Source organism: Coccidioides posadasii, chromosome 2, assembly GCF_018416015.2.
Source record: "Coccidioides posadasii str. Silveira chromosome 2, complete sequence".
NCBI classification, from domain to species: Eukaryota; Fungi; Ascomycota; class Eurotiomycetes; order Onygenales; family Onygenaceae; genus Coccidioides; species Coccidioides posadasii.
Window position 1 is genome coordinate 2,972,203 of NC_089408.1, and position 13,680 is coordinate 2,985,882.

A 13,680-nucleotide genomic window follows, 5' to 3' on the forward strand; every position below is an offset into this window, starting at 1 on the left:
GAGATAGCTATGTTCAAAACTCTCTATTTGATGATGAGCTTGGAGCTTGGACCTCTGGTGCTGGACGCGATCTTAAGCCTTGGCTGCGTGACGTTGGAGCTTATTCTAGGCCAACTCGTTAACTAACCAACCAACCAACGCCACACATAACTTGCTGCCATCCAAAACTATGGATGGGTTCTTGGGCTCCAATTTCCGCCCTCTGTCTACGGAGTACATAGGCCATACTCCTGGTGTGTGTGCCACTTCTTCCAAGGTATGAGAAGTCGTAATTTATGTCAACAATGGATCCTCAATAGTTGTGAAGGCGCATGGGCCGTGGAATGTTACAGCGCCAGTTTTGGCCGCATACTCCCTATACAAAGCGGAGTTTGAGCCTGGGGCCAGCGAACCTCGAAATGCCTTGCTTCTGAGAAAACAGTGCCCATTGACATGAGAGGGCAACTTTTTTAGGACTTAAGATCCATGTCCTGTATTGTTGGGTCCATGTGGTCGATTGGCAATCAGAGAGAGGCGCCTCGAATGATCCTATTCATAGCTTCACGTCGAGTCTTGTTGACATGACAGTTGCCTGAGCTCTCCGATCGGGTTGATCTGACCCCATTGTTTGAAGTTATCAATTTATGCGATCAACAGTTACATTCACGCATGTTGCTGATGAGAAGTCGCGTTACTTTTTATTGAAACTGTGGCTACAGCATCATTTTAGACCATTATCTGAAGGGACAACATTCTGAAGATGTGCCATCTTAAGCAAGTCTATCAACAGAGAACATGGAAAGTAAAACGAATTAAATGTAGCCCAGGCCACTGTACGGAGTAGGATCCACTGATTATCCTGCACTCGTATCCATGCTATCCTGGTCTGGGGCTGCGTCTTTCAATCCCGCCAGCTTCGCAGCTTTCCGTTCCGTCTTGAAAGCTTCAATTTTCGCCTTCAATTCCGTATCTACCGTGCAATCAAACAATTAGTCAAGAGGTCTGACCCAGCAAAATTGTCGCTGTCGCAAACTCACCCGCAATAACGTCCTCAATCTTAAGTGGCGCTCGGTTGAAAGGATCGTTAGGATCACTAAGGAGATGGGACCGGATGGTTGACCGGTCAATGGAAACTTTGGAGCTGGGAAGTATCACAGGATCTTCCATAAGCGTATACATCAACGGATCTAGGGGGTAATCAGTTTTGAACTTAGTTTGAAATGCAAAATCTGATTGACGTGGAAACAAACCAAGGAACTCATCCGGAATTTCTCCCAGGTCTTCTTCTGCCTGCTCGTCTGCCTCTTTGGCTCCTTTGACTTTAGACTTTAATTTCTCCCATTTGACCATGTCACTCTGGGATTTAAGGGACCATTTCTTGAGAATTTCTGCAGCCTTATCAAAATTCGCCGGCTTATACGACCGACCGTCGCGTGCCACAGCGAGAATGAAGTTATCCTTCTGCATTAAGTTGAGATATACATCAACAATCTCACTTAACAGCGCTCTGGGATTGAAGTTGTAAGAGGCCAAATTGTCCACACGTAAATTCGAACTCTTGGGGCCGACCATCGCATCCAGGTTGTAATTCAACATGTCAGCCAGCCGCTGTACAATTTCAGGCATCGTAAAGGAATCAGCGAGGGCTTCCGTGAACAACTTCAGCATCGTCACGGTCTCGTTAGTCAGTTGCATGTATCCCTTGGCTCTGCTTTGAGCTGCTGCCAGTTGCTCTTCCTTTTCCTGACGAGTATTTTCATCCATTGAATCTCCTTGCTGTCTCAGTTCGACTTGTGTGTCGTGAATCGTCAAAAACGCCGTGAACGATTCATCCAGGACGAAAGTAACATCGTTCAAGAGCAGGTTCACAAACCGCACGAAAAAATCCGAATTCCTTTGTGCCTCATTCGATAATTGATCCCGGTAGATTGCGTTCGGCCAGATGCACTTGATTATCTGGAAAATTTCCAGTCGAATATTAAACTTATCGAAGAACTGCGTATGGGTTCCCGTAAACTCTGCTTCTATATAAAACTTCAGAAGAGCGTGTAGAAGGTGCTTATTAGCAAACGGCATAGAATTTAAAAGACCAACGAGGACACCCCTCGCTCCAGTCGGTTGGGTCCATGTCCCGCAAAACAAGATTGTGATTAATCCCGCTTTGAGATACGGATTTTTTATGTATTCCGAACTGTGTAAGAAAGCGATGCAGAGCATAATCAACTCATCACCCTGCGTTGAAGTAATTATATGAGGCATATTCCATATGATGAATTTGAAATTGCTCACGACGTCGTCCAGGAAGTATTCCGGCAAACATTTGAAAGCTTCAGATTCAGTCGCGGGAAGCGGTAGCTGAAGTGGTTCCTTGGGAAAGTTGCGACCAGACACAATCCTCAGCATCCACACAATGACGTATCTCATGAACTGCATGGACCGAGCCTGCCAGAGCTCATCCAGTAAAACACCTTGTAGGCTGTATTTAAACGCAAGGCCTATATCCAACCTGTCTTTGTACTTTTGGAGTGCCCTCTCGAACATTCTGGCCTGATTAGGATCCACTGACCATTTAGGCCTTTCGCGCTCAAGCTTCTCAATCTGAGTTTGCATATGGCGCAAGTCTTTCCTAAGCTGCTCCAACAAGGTAGTTAACGACTCGCTACCATAATGATGAGCAGCAACCGTCAGGAAGAAAACTTCGCTGATGAAATTCGACTCGCCTTCCACGGAGTGGGAGTAAAACTCATCAGAGGTCTTTTGATCGGCATTTATTTTAGTTTCATCTTTGATTTGCACTCGTGGGTTTCTTTTCAGATAATTCAAGTCAATTCTATCAATCTGAATGGGTCAGTGTGAACATCCATGATCGGAGAACACCATACCTTAGTAAATGCTGCGTCCATAAACGGCTCACACAACTGATCAAGGCAAGTTGTGACATTGAACATAAACCCATCAGAGGAGACCTGGGCTGGATCCACTTGCATAGCTCTTCGTTTATGGTTGATGTTGACAGTTGCTGCAAACCAATCCAAAACATGTTCTCTTGCGGATTTGGAAGCCCTGATGAGGTGATTGATGATGTCGAGAAGGTCTGAACTATGCAGCTGTTGAGTCATTCGCATTGCCCGTTGTGCGCTGATTATGGAACCCTTGTCTCTCGTTTGTGGACTCGAAAAATATGACATTGCTGTTTCCTTCTGCAGCGGAGACAGCCTGAACCAGGGCCCTAAAAGCGTCTCAGTTTCAAACTTATCTGCTCTTACATTTAAATTGAAGATGGGAGATTCCGTGATGGCAACCGCCAGAGGAGAAAATCGAACTAGGTTACGAAACGCCTATCATATGTTAATCTCAGTACCAATAGCCGGTAAAAATTGCCCGGCATACCATCATATACCCTTTATAGTCGTCATTCAGGGACATGGACGATAGATCACGGCTCATATCTTCCACAGCGTTGACGAACGCAGGTATGATAGTATCATCATCGTCGGCACGTTTTATAGCCTCGGACATAAAATCATGGCACAAGCCCGTATCGCTATCCGGCTCATTCAGAAGGTGTAGTTTGAGGGGCGATGAAGGAGGTGTGTCAATTCTAAATAAAAAGAAAAAAATTCATGAATATCCATAATTCTTGCAACAGTACGACAGGAGAGAGCGTTCCCTTACCCAAACATCTCCGGCATTGTAGCGGCGAATATGCAGTAGCTCAAGCATAATCTCCTGGCCTCCTTGACCACATCGTATTTGGGATCATCAGGTTTCGTCCTCTTAAACCCTTTATACAGCCTTGTTACCCTTTTCCAGCACGGTAGCAAGTACTCCAGAGGCTTTTGTCGCTCCGCATTCGACCCCGCCTCCAGAAGTGCTTGGTCCAAAATTCCGACGTTTAACCGGAGTGGCTGTCGTTGCTCCTCCAGGTCCGAAACAACCCCGGGGAGATATAAAAGCTTCTGGCCATGAATATCTTGTTGTTGAGACTCGTTTAGCGTGATCTTGAAAAGAGCGCTCAGCGTACGATCCTCAAACGCTTCCAGCGTCTCCTCGGCCCTCTGCTGCGGCGGGTTCTTAGTAATTCGGATCCGGGGAGCTCCATCGCCGGATTGACTCATATTTCCTCGTGGCAAACGCGAGATATGGATCTGAGGACCTCCGGCGCGAGGTACAGAAGCGTCGGATTGGTGCGGCGGGGCAGGTCGAGGGCTATCGCTAGCTTGTAATGCTGTGCCTTCTTGCGTCCCTTCTTGTGACATCGACGAGAGTGAAGCTGATCCCTGGGCAACAGGTATCGCAACGCGCTGGACCCGGACCTAGAATGCTCAGATTAGCTTGGTTCGTGGGGCACAAAGGCGCGGAGAACCGGCGCTGTCGTCATTGCTGCTTCGATGAAAGGGGAATTCCGCACCTTTCTTGTGTCAACACAAAGTCGTCCACCAGTGTGGGTTGGCCAACATTAAATGAGATAGGGTTTCTATGCTTCGAAGAGGTACTACGAGCCCTAACAGAGTCGCAGTTGTTAAGATGGACGACGAAGAGTGCGGCCGGCTTCACAGTTGATGGAAACAACTGGCGCCTGTTCGAAGTTGCTTAACTAAGCTTGCGAGAGTTGCATCCTCAAAGGACAGGCTCGGATACAACAGTCTCGATCCTTTTTATTTAGCAATGTCATTATATCGATTTAAACCAAAAAAGGATGTCCCTCTTTGTTGTCAAGGAGAATACAAGAAGAGGAATTACACTGCATTGCTAAAAGCAATCAAACCAAAAACTGAAAGCCTGTTTGCATCTAGAGGACGCACCATAATGATCATATACACGAAATTCATTCATCCGCTATAAAAAGACCAGAAAAGTATTAATATGCTAGAAGACCATCCATCAAACGCCCAAAACCTCACCTAAATGGAATCTCTAATCGTACGAAGTTCGAGGGTGGTAGTCAAAGTAAATCCAGCACGAGGACGTAGCGGCGATTTTAGCGAACCTAAGTCTCAAATATCCAGGGACTCTAGCTTTTTACAGCTTCGAAGCTCCAATTTCCGAGCCTCTTTCATCTTTTCCACGTCCGGGAAGAACCAGCCCTGAGCGTCCTGTATCATCCGATCTCTGATCCGCACTTCATTCTCACATTCATATCGTAGATTCGACACGTAATCCACTTCCACTTTCTGGTCGAGTTGGCGGAGTTTCCGTGCGCTGTAGTCTTCAACTTCTGTTGGATTAAGGAAATAATTAAGTTTTAGTTTCGGGGTCGTTCTATGTAGGGTATGCGGTGGCGAGGCGGAATCGAATCGGAATGAAGGGCCGGAAGGAGTCGAGCTTGAGAATAAAGAGGAGAGAAGAGGGAAGAGGAATAGGATCAGAAGAGGGAGAAATTGCGACAAAGATGAAAGCCCTCCGGCAGAAGCAGTTTCGGACTGCTGGTTAGCTTCGCGTGGCCTTCTTCGCGGGCGCGGACCCCCAAATTGGTGAACACGGATGCCTGGGCCGCCTCCCATGTTGAATACAAATGATGGACCAGCGTCGAATATGCCTCCGCCTATTATACACTTCGTCAGCGGAATAAAACGCAACGAGACAACCACGGATTAACCCACCAAACGGTCCAAAACCACCTCCGAAGCCACCACCAAAGAACCGGTTGAACAATTCCTCAGGTGATATCTCATCTTCATACATATGTGTTCGTCCCTGGGGGAAGCCCCCAAAACCACCAAAGGGAGACGCGGATGGTCCAGAACCGCCACCCGAGAATCGGTTCTCCGGGTCCCCGCCGAACTTGTCGTACTTTGCCTTCTTGTCCGAGTCTGAGAGTATCTGAAAAGCGCGCGACACCACTAGATAGTTTTCACATTAGGATCTTGCATCGCAAAACAGTCATTCCCTGGATAAGAGAAGAAGCACACATACTCTTGAAGGCCTCATCTGCTCCATCGTAACCATTTTTATCCGGATGCGTCAAGAGACTGAGCTTCCGATAGGCCTTCTTGATCTCTGAGTCGGTTGCAGTCCGCTCTATCGCGAGAATTTCGTAGAACGCCGTGGCTGAGCATTTCCGCACTCGAAGCACGGCGGCCTTTTGTTCAGGCGTGTATTTGCGTTCTTGGTTGCCTTGATTATGCTCCCTGGACCGTGCTGATGCGCCTCCCTTTGCATCTGCGCCAGATGCAGACGCGGATGACATTCTCTACCGGAACGAATTATAAGGCCAGAGGGAAAGATGGCAGCGGCGCCCGGGGGGGAGGGGAAGGAAATAGAAGTGAGAGTACTCCGCAGAGATCCGACTTGTTCGTCGGACGTAAAGGGTCGCTTGAATGAGCCAAAGGCCCAAACCTCTCCAAGCTTTAAGCAGAGAGTGTTGTGGACGAAAAATGACGGGAACGAGAGGCGATCGATTTGGACCCTGCCACCCTGACCTTGATGATGGCCTCTTCGCGATCTGTTACTAACCAACGAGCGAACGGAACTTCACTCTCGCCGCTGTATAGTCACGTGATATCGCGGTGTTCGAGGTCCAGGACCACCGGCGCCGGATAACCCGCCATTCCATACACAATCACATTCAATTGGAGACATTCATTTGGGTTTTCAGCTCACCTGGAACATTCCCATGAGATCTGGGGAGTGATGACCACCCAAAATAACAGTGCGACCCGTCGCGGGCTCGAACTCGAGACCCCCGGTCCAGCCTCTGCCCTGATTGGATGGCGGGTGGCATCGCCAAACACGACTTGCTTTTTGCGCGCGTGGAGCTCTTGCGTCGAGGAGCACCGCATCTCGAGAGCAATACAGACACGGTTTTCACGGTTCCAATTGCTCCTTTCAGCTCCAGTGACTGCCGCAGACTAATTTCCCAGCGTCCATCACTTACGTGTATCAACTGTTCACTTGAGAAACCCGAACACAGCGACCATATTGGCTCCGTGCAGGCTGGACGCACACATTTATCTGTCTAGAAGTTCGGCATTCTTGGCGCAAGATGCCAAACCCAAGCTCGATGCGGGCGAATAGTCCAGAGCCTCTGATGCATTATGCCCGTGCATGGGGAGGTAAGTATCCCGATACCTTCCTTTCCCTACGTGTATTCCACTCTTCCCGGCCCATCCCCTTCGGACTCCAGATCTGCCGGGGTTTCTGATCGACGGCTCACAACCGCCCAATTCCGCTACTAGAATCGTCCTTCCCACCTACGCTGCTCGCAACATTCGTTACAGCTCTTCACATGCGCCCTTTCCAGCCGCTTCCTATGATTTTTCCACCCGCTCTTTTGTTTACTAGCTACGTCAATCTCCTCGGTTACAAGGAAGATGCTGCTGGTATTAGCGCGGCTTGGTCAGGATTATACGTTCTTCTTGCTGGACGCAGGAAACAGCCATTCAGAAATAAATGGACTCTGAGGGGTGCGGTTAGAGGAGCGGCGATGGGAGTGGGGTTGGTGAACCTCGTTAGCGGAGGGATAGTGTATATCTCTGGTAAAAGGAGCAAAGACGATGATGGAAATGGACTCTAGGCACAATGGTCGAATCAACGGTACTCTCTTTGTTACATTTGGCTATGGCGTTTTTGCGAGATATTCGGGTCCGGACTTTGAAGTACAGAACAGCATTCGGGCGCATTGCATACGGAGAATCCAGGCATTTTACGGGGTATAATATGTTCTGTATGTATATATATGTACCGTATTGATGATTTTCCTCTACTGAGCTTAATCACCACCGTGATGCCTTTCTATCCGTCCCTATACGGCGCTTCCGCCAACACCCAATCCCTCACTCTATTCGTAACCAAATTTCCCAACGCTTCCCCATTCCCTTTACCCGCCTCCCGCCTTGCCTTTGTCGAACTAACAACCTCCTCTCCCTCCTTTGTACCCTCCACAATCTCAATCCTCTCTGCCCACTCCCGTTTCCCACCAATCCTCTCCATCGTCCCACTCGCCAAATCCACAAGAAACCTTCTCTGCTCCTCGCTGCCACCCCACTCATCATCCGGCCTCAATGTCACCCGTAACCGATGCTGCTTGAGAAACGGAGCCAGTGGTCCAAGAGTGTGTTCAGGCGGGTAATATTTTGGGTCAAAGATCCGGACCAGGGTGTCATACCCTGTAAGATGGACTTGCTCCAAATCCGCCGGGTACGTCCCAGAGGAAGATATGGCAACAGCCTTGTGAATGAAGTAGGGTAGCTTGGTAACGCCAATGTCTATAGGCGGACTCATATAGCCAGTGTTACCGACGTCATCGGTAGCAACCGTGGAGAGGATTGCATCTTGCAAATCATGAGCGAACATGCTCATCATAACCAGACGGTCTTCGAAGAGTGCCGGTTTGGATGGCTTATCGGCATTCTGGGTTGCCAGAAGGAGGAGTAGGCGGCTCGTCGACAAGTCATTGTGGTGGCGGGAGAGGAGAGCGGACTTTGCGATGCGGAGGTGGGCGCGGGTAGGTGGGTTGAAGGAGGAATCTAGCACAAAGAGAGTGACTGGTTTGGTAGAGGGAGGTAGTGGAGGAGTGATTGTGTCAAGAACTCCAAACGGCTTCGAGGAGGCGGTGAAATTATGCAGAGCCGTTTGGTATCGTTGTCGGAGGGTCTGCAGGGAGCTGGTTGACGCGGGGGTCCTGGACATGGCGCGGGGAAGTGATCCGCGGGTAATAGGCACTCAATGTGGTTCGAATTGCCAACAATGTGGAGGGATTTTTCACGGCTGTGGTCCTGGGTTTGGGCCGTTCAAGTCATGGAGCACGAAAGGGATCCAATTGGTGCCCTCGTTCCCGTACACAGTTTGACCGCGGAGTATCCATTGTACTCGACAGGCTAAACACCGGGCGAGAACCCTTGAAGCTACAACAGCCCGCGTCAAACCATGCTGGTTCAACCCCCAGGAATTTACATCCAATTTACGGGTTATACTCACTTCTGACGTGAATATTTACCAACAATCATGGTTGCAATTAATCTGCACACGTAGCTCGCTTGTTGCAGACTTCCAGGCATTGCAATCTCAATATCGTCTCCACAAGCACTCGGAGAAGTCACTTGCCACAGTCAGGCTTTGTATGAGACATACTTGCAATATTCCGGAAATGAGCAAACAGCCCAACGAAATGACGGGGGACATTATCGTCCTGTGATGCGGGAGGTTTCAGTTGGGAAGCCCTACAGCTGTCATTCAAGATAAGGCTCTGGGTTTGACACATCGAGAACCATGCGAGGGAGTATAATAATTCTCTCGTCGATGGAAGTAAGGAATCCCAGAAAAGGTAAGTGTCCCGGAGCCACGGGAGGTGTGACACACGGAACGAGGACGCAAAAAGGGATCAGTGACAACCCGATTTCGATAATATCGATGCCGACAAGATTGTGAGAGGAAAAAGCGAAATGGAGGAAACTTGGCCCCTACGCTCAAAGCATTTCTTCGAATCCCTTGACCTCGTCGCCCTGACATGCAAGGTTGATGACGACACCTGAGACCAGGGCACCATGGTTGAAGGGTTTTCAAAAGGGCGCCTGCAAGGATGACCCCATTATATATACGGGGAATAGAATATTCCAGGAATCGATCCGCGCTTGCAGACTGATATTCGCCTTCACCGCGGTTTCATTCGAACCCTGTGTGTGAAGATCACTGGATATGAGCGGAGGCTCTCATTCTCCCTGTCCCACGGGATAGCAGGGATGGTTATTCTATAGCAAGGTAATTTTTGCTGATGGCTGGCTCTTGAAGGACGGTTGCAAAGGAGAAGAGTCTTCAAGACAACGCTGATAGCCTGCTGCACATATCAGCTACATCACCCGATCGGAGAAGTCTACCAGGATTCGATCTAAGCCCTTTTTTTTGGGCTTGGCGGGCAGTTCTGCAGGGGACGACCCCGGACAACCAGGGCCTGCACACCTGCTAGCGCATTCTGACACGGTCCTGGCCTTGCAGAAGTTTCGCGGCTCGAGCCAACGCATGGACCTGGGGGGACCACGCTTGATTCCTTATCAGTGCTGTGCACTGTGGCGATACCACGACGAAAGAGAAGCTCATCCGCTGATGGGTATTCGGACTCGTGGGGATCAAAAAGAGCCGTGGAGCAGATATCCATCCAGACCGTTTCCCTGAAACGAGGATCCAATATTCACTGAGATCTGAGAACACGCACATGAAAGACAGGCTCTGATTACGGCCTCCACTGCGTAGAGATAGCATCCTGCAGAGAGGGGCGATTTTGGATACGCGTTACATGCAAATAGAAGCTGTAGTTAAGAAGAATTTGACTCTCACACAAATAACTTCACTCTTCAAGGTTGTATGTACTGTACCTACAACCTACTTTTGTGCTGCACAGGCCTATCTAACGTTGCTCTTCATTTATTTGTTGTCTAGTGTTCTCCCAGCTTGTGGCCTCCTTTCAGGTTCGAGGGAATCTTTGCCATATATCCCACGGGGGACAAAGCTTATGAGCTAGCCGTAGCTCTCCCGCTGCGATATGCCTTGAATCCACATACCTCCCTGTCAACCCCATCAATCCGCTCAACTGATGTAACACCCTGATATATATTTGGGTCTATTGGGGTTGTTTTCCGTGGACTTTCTGGAAAGATCTTCTCCTTGTCATTGTCTTCCAACCGAGGCTGCATGTCGTTCCATCATAGTTTCAGAAGCATCTGGATATGATCTGCGCCATGGAGGTCCAAGAAGCCGTCGACGGAGTTTGTCCTGCCTTTTCTAGAAACATTCAATTTTTTTTCTTCCTTTTCTTTTCTTTTTTTTTTTTTTTTTTATTTTGCAGGCCGATGGCGAGGGGTCCTTCGGTTAATTAGCACAGGATGAGTCCCGGCCGGATTCGATAGCCGAGGAAATTTTAGGCGCGCTGTCATAAGCATTGAATTTCAAGGCGTGGTGGACTGATCCTAGAATTTTCGTGAGCAATTATCTAGCACTGCGCGGATAAATAGGCCTGGTATCTGGGGATTCCTTCGATTTGCTACGAATCGAGACCCCGCAAGCAGACATCGCTGGCAAGTTCGAGAAAGACACCAGAGCGAGAACAATTGCCAATGGCAGTCCTCGGGTTCATCGCTTTATCGCATGGAGAGGAGCATCTTCGCGCCATCGGCCAGTCAGGATTGGAGAGTGATGCCTGTGAACAACTCAAATGAAGAGAAGTCAAGGGTTTGAATCAATCAATCAATCAGGTTTTTCTCTTTGCTCGCAAGCCTTTCGTGGAACCCCTGCAATCTCTTCAAACAGAAAGGTTCGCTTGTGGCCGGGAGTGGAGTCGTTTGAAGATGAGCCGATCAAGGAAAATCAGCACCAATCTTGGTTTGGTACCAGCACCTTGTTTGTCATTTTGTTCGCAGCCCGGCAATTCCGCTGAGATTTTTTTGTTATATTTCCCGTACTCCGTTCTGAGTATGGCGCGTCTCCTGTCTCCCGCCCTTTCGAGGTGCGAATCCTTTTCAACACTATTTTCTCTCTCTCGGGATCGGCTTCTCCACCATAAGCAGCGCTTGCTTGCAAGGAACCATGTCTTGTAACCTCGACTGCAGCTGGCCAGTGGACGGGTCGTGGGAGTTCATCTACGAATCGAATGACCGTGTTTGACCATTTGCGTGCAGGACAGAGCACATGATAATTGTTTCGAACCACTCGAGCCTGTTTCGGCAAAGGAGTCCCTTTGATCTGAGGCATTTGCACGTCAGGGTCTTCAATATCGCCATGATCCATGGGCAGGGTTCTCGGACAAAATCATGGCGCTGAAGATTATTACAACACGATCGGGGAAAATTAGTGGCTGGTCCTGGAAAATCCCCTTGCTGTTCTCTTATTGCTGTCATTTGGAATGGATATTGCAGATGTGGACCTCTCTCAAGCTCTATGATCTCCACACCCATCCCCTGATCATGCCATTCCCGGCTCTTTGCTGAGTACATATGAAGGCCGTGTGCTCCCTCTCGGGTCGTTTCTCTTCTCGCCCTGAACAGAGGCTATTTCTTCCTTTCTTCAACCGAGTCTCTCGTTTCCGGCGAATTGATTTCGCTAGTCAATCCTTACAACCACAGCTTTTTAGCAACTGGGTCGAGCCATCTCCCGCGCGAGGGCTTTTGCAAACAGCATATCTGAAACACGATCTCTGATACATCCGTTGGTGTGCAAGTTCATTCTCAACAATGCAATTTAAACTCTCGATTGCTCTTGTCGCTGCCCTGGCAGCCCTCAGCGAGGCATCTCCATACCGTCTTCACCCTCGTCGCAAAGCCGTCTCCCCTCGTCGGGTCGACTTCGTGACTATGACCCCCAGCTCTCCATATCCTACCGGAACCATAACCGATATTCCCACTGATGTGCCTCCAACTGGCATTCCCACTGAGTGGCCTCCAACTGGCATTCCCACTGAGTGGCCTCCAACTGGCATTCCCACTGAGTGGCCTCCAACTGGTATTCCCACTGAGTGGCCTCCCACTGAGTGGCCTACTGGAATTCCCACCGAACTGCCAACTTGGTTCCCATCTAAAGACGTGCCGATGGAAACTCTCACTTTCACATACACACTCGGCAAGAAACCGTCTCAGAGCGTGGTGACCAAGACCATTACTCGCCCAGCTGTCGCGGAACCCAGCGAGGTAAGTACAAGGAGGAATATTCTCAATCTTGGGGAGTGAGCGAATGTACGTAACTAATGCGCCTCTAGGGGTAAATCTGCACCTATCATGTGCATGAACGGATTGGTCTTATGGAAGGATAAGAAAAAAGCCTTTACGAAACCCCTGCTTTGTGCTTGTTTTTGTTTCTCTAGATTTGGAGGCTGGGATCAGATGAAAGCGGGAGAACCTAAGTCCCAACTTTCTCCCCATCAAAAATACCGACTTGATGTCGAGACCCAACTCCTGGGCATCCGTTACAATTTTTTAGTTAAATTCTTTCTGCGTACTTGTATTGGGGGCAAGTTTCGGCCGATATTAGCCTCGCAAACTTTTATTTGGGAGCTTGATATCCATTTTTCAATTTTAGGTGTAATGTTAGACCTCCATTGTAACGGGTGAAATCTAGAAGTGCCAGGCATGAACATTTTGCACCGTTTTTTGTGGCCTTCAGACCTTGGATCCGAACGGCGATGGTGAAACGACGAGTACGTATGTTCCAGCTACGACAAAATTGATCTGCAGTGTTCCTGGTGAAGGGTCGGTTTTCGTAATCCCTGCAACGACCTAGGGGCACGCCCAATAAGAGGGCCTGACACGCCAAAGAATGACAGGGGACGGAAGGTTCGTATAGTAAATGGCAGAATGAAGACGTCTGACGTCCAAGTCGCGTGTCCGCGGATCTCAGTGATCATCTCTTGATCATCACCGATCGGAAACTTCCATAAATCTTCTCCTTTGCGCCACACGCTGGGAAGGTTCATAAAACAGGAAGGATTTTGACTTCATGTGGATGCTGGTCCCTAAAATCCAAATTGCTCAAAACCAACCGATCTTATCATTCTCCTTAGGATTCGGGACTCTAGTGCACAGCAGCATAATACGAAGTCGCATTCAGAGGATATCACTTATCGTGGCACGATGACCATTCCAGGTGTCTTTTGTCCCTATTTGGGGCCGAAGATCCCGATTTGAAGAAATTTATTGGCTTCGGTCTTTCAAACTTCCAAAAGAATCCTCAGCGGTGATGTCGGCCGGTAAATCTTTTCCACTCGCTTACCCCTATCTC

The 13,680-nt window shown here is 49.0% G+C and overlaps 5 protein-coding genes across 5 annotated transcripts; 2 read left to right on the forward strand and 3 right to left on the reverse strand.

The window, feature by feature from the left end:
* Positions 1 to 656: 656 nt before the first annotated feature.
* Positions 657 to 4,500, reverse strand: D8B26_003499 (uncharacterized protein). Its single transcript, XM_066124165.1, has 7 exons — positions 4,391 to 4,500; positions 3,655 to 4,295; positions 3,370 to 3,580; positions 2,862 to 3,317; positions 1,230 to 2,817; positions 1,017 to 1,166; positions 657 to 949 (listed from the first exon to the last, which is right to left on the reverse strand). The coding sequence occupies exons 2-7, from the start codon at positions 4,236 to 4,238 to the stop codon at positions 834 to 836; spliced, it is 3,105 nt and encodes a 1,034-aa protein (XP_065980243.1). The 5' UTR covers positions 4,239 to 4,295; positions 4,391 to 4,500; the 3' UTR covers positions 657 to 833.
* Positions 4,501 to 4,722: 222 nt separating this feature from the next.
* On the reverse strand, positions 4,723 to 6,528 carry D8B26_003500 (uncharacterized protein). The gene is made up of 3 exons (XM_003068261.2): positions 5,896 to 6,528; positions 5,583 to 5,822; positions 4,723 to 5,524 (listed from the first exon to the last, which is right to left on the reverse strand). Exons 1-3 carry the CDS (start codon positions 6,167 to 6,169, stop codon positions 4,977 to 4,979), a joined length of 1,062 nt encoding a protein of 353 aa, XP_003068307.2. The 5' UTR covers positions 6,170 to 6,528; the 3' UTR covers positions 4,723 to 4,976.
* Positions 6,529 to 6,964: 436 nt separating this feature from the next.
* D8B26_003501 (uncharacterized protein) lies at positions 6,965 to 7,495 on the forward strand (the record flags this gene model as incomplete). The annotated part of the gene is made up of 2 exons (XM_003068260.2): positions 6,965 to 7,034; positions 7,158 to 7,495. 2 exons carry the CDS (start codon positions 6,965 to 6,967, stop codon positions 7,493 to 7,495), a joined length of 408 nt encoding a protein of 135 aa, XP_003068306.1.
* A 218-nt stretch (positions 7,496 to 7,713) lies between these two features.
* On the reverse strand, positions 7,714 to 8,678 carry D8B26_003502 (uncharacterized protein; the record flags this gene model as incomplete). Its single annotated transcript, XM_003068259.2, has 1 exon — positions 7,714 to 8,678. The coding sequence occupies exon 1, from the start codon at positions 8,608 to 8,610 to the stop codon at positions 7,714 to 7,716; it is 897 nt and encodes a 298-aa protein (XP_003068305.2). The 5' UTR covers positions 8,611 to 8,678.
* Positions 8,679 to 12,140: 3,462 nt separating this feature from the next.
* D8B26_003503 (uncharacterized protein) lies at positions 12,141 to 12,632 on the forward strand (the record flags this gene model as incomplete). Its single annotated transcript, XM_003068258.2, has 1 exon — positions 12,141 to 12,632. The coding sequence occupies one exon, from the start codon at positions 12,141 to 12,143 to the stop codon at positions 12,630 to 12,632; it is 492 nt and encodes a 163-aa protein (XP_003068304.2).
* Between the last annotated feature and the right edge of the window lie 1,048 nt (positions 12,633 to 13,680).

Excerpts from the sequence above, each read along its gene's own strand:
- D8B26_003499 (XM_066124165.1), bottom strand. The coding sequence starts at position 4,238 with ATGTCACAAGAAGGGACGCAAGAAGGCACAGCATTACAAGCTAGCGAT. Across the intron at positions 3,581-3,654 it reads ACAATGCCGGAGATGTTTGG|AATTGACACACCTCCTTCAT; the intron begins GTAAGGGAACGC and ends CTTTTTATTTAG. Across the intron at positions 2,818-2,861 it reads TGGACGCAGCATTTACTAAG|ATTGATAGAATTGACTTGAA; the intron begins GTATGGTGTTCT and ends TGACCCATTCAG.
- D8B26_003500 (XM_003068261.2), bottom strand. The coding sequence starts at position 6,169 with ATGTCATCCGCGTCTGCATCTGGCGCAGATGCAAAGGGAGGCGCATCA. Across the intron at positions 5,823-5,895 it reads AGCAGATGAGGCCTTCAAGA|TGGTGTCGCGCGCTTTTCAG; the intron begins GTATGTGTGCTT and ends AAAACTATCTAG. Across the intron at positions 5,525-5,582 it reads AGGTGGTTTTGGACCGTTTG|GCGGAGGCATATTCGACGCT; the intron begins GTGGGTTAATCC and ends AGTGTATAATAG.